Consider the following 3529-nt stretch of genomic DNA (forward strand, 5'->3'; position numbering starts at 1 on the left):
GGATGGTGACTGCATTAAATTAATCCTCCTTAGCCTCCTATTCATAAAGTATAAACATTTGTGTTTACATGGATAAAAGTTGTATTGAACGGAATTAATTAGCAAACACTCTAGAATCAAAATAAACAACGAACAAACGAAAAACGACAGGACTTTTTGAATGCCCTGGTATTTATGTGTATTCATTCATTTCTATCAGCCTTCTGCAAACGATACAAAATATTTCATAAATATTTTGGTGAAATTTATCTCCCAAAAATGGTTTATTAATTAAAATCACAATATTATATAATAATTATTTTTTGGAATTTTTTCCTCATCAATAAGTTGCAATATTCTCATCATATCAGTCTATCTCTGTATTAATATTATGCACTATTTGTTAACATCCATTTTAGGGCTTTTTCCTATTAATTATTTAACAATTTTTAAACAATATCTACGTATATTTAAGTAACCATTTATAACATGCATTCATTACACCAAGTCCAGTTGTCATTTTGGGAAAATAAATGTTACCAAAATGCTTATGAAATAAATTTAAGAATTCTTATGAGTTTATATGAAGATAAAATAAGAATTTTCAAAATTTGACTTAAATTAAAAAAATGATAATTAGAAAAAATACTCCATCTTTTTAAAAATGATATTCATCTGAATAGATCAGGAAGAAATTAACACTACATTTAATATATTAATAAAATGTTTTTACATACTTTTTATTGTAACATAATGTTTTTTAGTGATGTTTTGAATCATTAGCCATATTTAAACTATTCACTAAACAATTTTTTGCCATAGTCTGCTTTAGATCACAAAGTATTAAATAAGACTATTTTAAAACATATTTAATAACTCCGCACAATTCATATTAATATTTCCCTTGCCTGTTTAGTAATTGACTGCATTTTCTAAATTTTCTGCTATTGCTTTTAATAGTTTTCTTCTGAATTAAACTTGTATGTCATCTAAATCAATTTGTGTCGATTTCTATGTTAAACTGTTACTAATGCAGTTTTCAAGAGAAATCCTCATAGAGCTTGCCAAAACAGTATTCCTTTCTGATCCTATATATGTATATGAGGAGAAGATGGTCCGGGGTGCCGTAAGCAAAAATACATAAATAAACAAAAACTTATTTATTAAATGTTGGCACACTAATAAATAAGTTTTATTAATTTTCGTACTTTGCTAACTGCACTCCTGACCATCTTCTTCTCATATTAATCTATGGTCAACTATAAACACCTCATTAATATATGTGTATGATAGTGAAGGTGTCCTTATCTATAAATTATTTATATAATCTTATATTCCATTCAATATCTTATATGTATTTCTTTTAACTTTTCAGCGTTTATGATGAAGAACTAGAATATTATTGGTTTATTCCATTTGTTTCCTGCTCATATGCTATTTTCTACTCAACTTACGTAGTTCTTCAAAGGCACCATTTATTCCTGTGGAGTGTTTTTTGTCCTAAATTATTATACCTTAGCTGTGAAATACTACTCTACAGTATTATTGTTTTTATGTTATTTTTTTTGGAATCATCTTACATTGTTATTGCTCATTTTTTTTAGTTTTAAGGAGTTCAGTAAGTTTTTATGTTACCATTTTGCAAACAATATTATCATTTATTATCAAATGTTATAAATTTATTTAATGCTTGATATAGTTTTAATTGTTTACTCTGTGATTGTTTTGGAGTGATATTATCGAACTATATTGATAGTTCAGTATATTGGTTCGAGTTAGCTTCTCTGTTACCATGGTCTATATATATTTATATATTAGCACAATTAATAAACCTATAACTCGTACCAATTTTTGTTAGTAGTGAAGATTACTACACTTTAAATATTTATCTTTTTAATCACATAAACCAAGAGAAAAACTAAAGTTTATGGTGTTCAAATTCAAACTTCATTTTTATAATATAAGGAGAGCAAATCGACCAATGGTTATTTTATTGTATTTTACGCTTGAAATATATTTAGCTTGTAAATACTTTCTGTTATGAAGAAATTGAGTTGATCAATTACTTTTATTTTTAGATTTGTCTCTTCTGTAATTTTAAAGATCGCCATTAATAACATTTATTGCGTAGAATACCTACCTATACATTAATGTTTAGTTCTAGCTTCATATTATTTTTATCAAAAGACTGATTAAATATTCTGATGTTAAAAATCTTATTAATTTTTTTTGTTTCCATTTTTCTATTCATTTTAAAATTATAAATTTTTTATTATATCTATGGATTTTATTTATTCAAATTTCCCAGTGCACGTAAATATCTTGGTTATATTAAATACTCTTAGTGTTTTACTTTCTTAATTACCTAGTATTGATAGTTACTTTCTATTGTTTATAGAAATGGGTGAATTTTAAGAGTTATTAGATTCTTATTCATCGATACTCATTTCTTTTCTGTTCATTTGTTGTTCTTTATGTGTGTTTGGCTAAGTTCATTGAGATGTGAGTGCTGTTAGTAGCACGTAGTAGTAGTAAGTTAAACTACTTTGACTTGCACGTGATTGCAATGGTGCCAGTTCAAATCTGCTGTGGTTTAGTGGTGGTCCTATGAAATGGGGGTTTGACCCCCTACCATGGTTAAATAGGGTGGAAAACTGTAGATAACCCCCCTATATCAGAAATAACCAGGAAGGGAGTAAAAAAAAAAATTTAATTGACATATTAATAAAAACTCTGTAGTTTCATATTCTTGATAGTTAGTTTCTGTTCCTTTTATATTTCCTACAAAATTTGTGACTGTTTAATGAAATAAATTCTTTCGAGTTTAGAGAATATGGTACTTAAGAAGTTCAGGATAGTTTACATCAAACTGAATTGATTATGAGCTTTGTAGGTAAACAAAAATCTGGTGGAGAAACAGACCTTTTATTTATGAAATTTTCATCATTCTCCTTTACCTACTCAATGACTTTCTGTGTTAGATATTATTTTTTCTAAAATTTTTGGCTTTCCAACAGTATGTAATAAGACTATATTACTACTATTATTTTCAAAAAAGTGTTATCAACCTGGAAAAAATATTTTTCTTTTTATCTCCTTAAATTAATTATCAAATCCTTTTCTAGTTCATATTTATCTATTTTTCATTACACAAAAAAATGTGAAATGGTTAATTATTTAAAACAAAAAAACATTAAAGGTGTTTTAGAGGAAGCCATTTTGAAAATTTTATATTATTTCCATGAAGATAAGACCTAGCTGATGTTAAGGATCATTTAATGGTACATTTATATGCCTAGTGTAATCAAAATTGTTGAAACATTTTCAATAAAATAGAAAAATTGTGAAAAATCAATTCTATAATGTGGCACTTCAGGTTGATTGATTTTATTGAAAAAGTTGCTTTACATCCTTGACATTTACCTTTCTTAAATTTATTATTTCCTTTTTTGAGCTAGCCTTGTCACAGACTCACATGGTATTCAGGGGGCCTCAAAACATGTATTTATGTCGAAATCTTTCACAACCGCAAGACTTTCCCTTACTATAT

At 26.7% G+C, this 3529-nt stretch overlaps 1 protein-coding gene across 1 annotated transcript in view; it reads left to right on the top strand.

Moving 5' to 3' along the window:
• The window catches only part of PIG-G (phosphatidylinositol glycan anchor biosynthesis class G), a 33626-nt gene extending 31440 nt beyond the window's left edge, over nt 1-2186 (top strand). Inside the window, exon 16 of the mRNA XM_014420521.3 lies at nt 1355-2186. Coding sequence (XP_014276007.1) covers nt 1355-1583 — 229 coding nt within the window. The 3' untranslated portion in view covers nt 1584-2186. The remainder of the gene's footprint in view (nt 1-1354) is intronic.
• The last annotated feature ends 1343 nt before the right edge of the window (nt 2187-3529 follow it).

The sequence above is a fragment of the Halyomorpha halys genome, unplaced genomic scaffold (genome assembly GCF_000696795.3).
Source record: "Halyomorpha halys isolate HHAL.00 unplaced genomic scaffold, Hhal_1.1 Scaffold273.1, whole genome shotgun sequence".
NCBI lineage: Eukaryota > Metazoa > Arthropoda > Insecta > Hemiptera > Pentatomidae > Halyomorpha > Halyomorpha halys.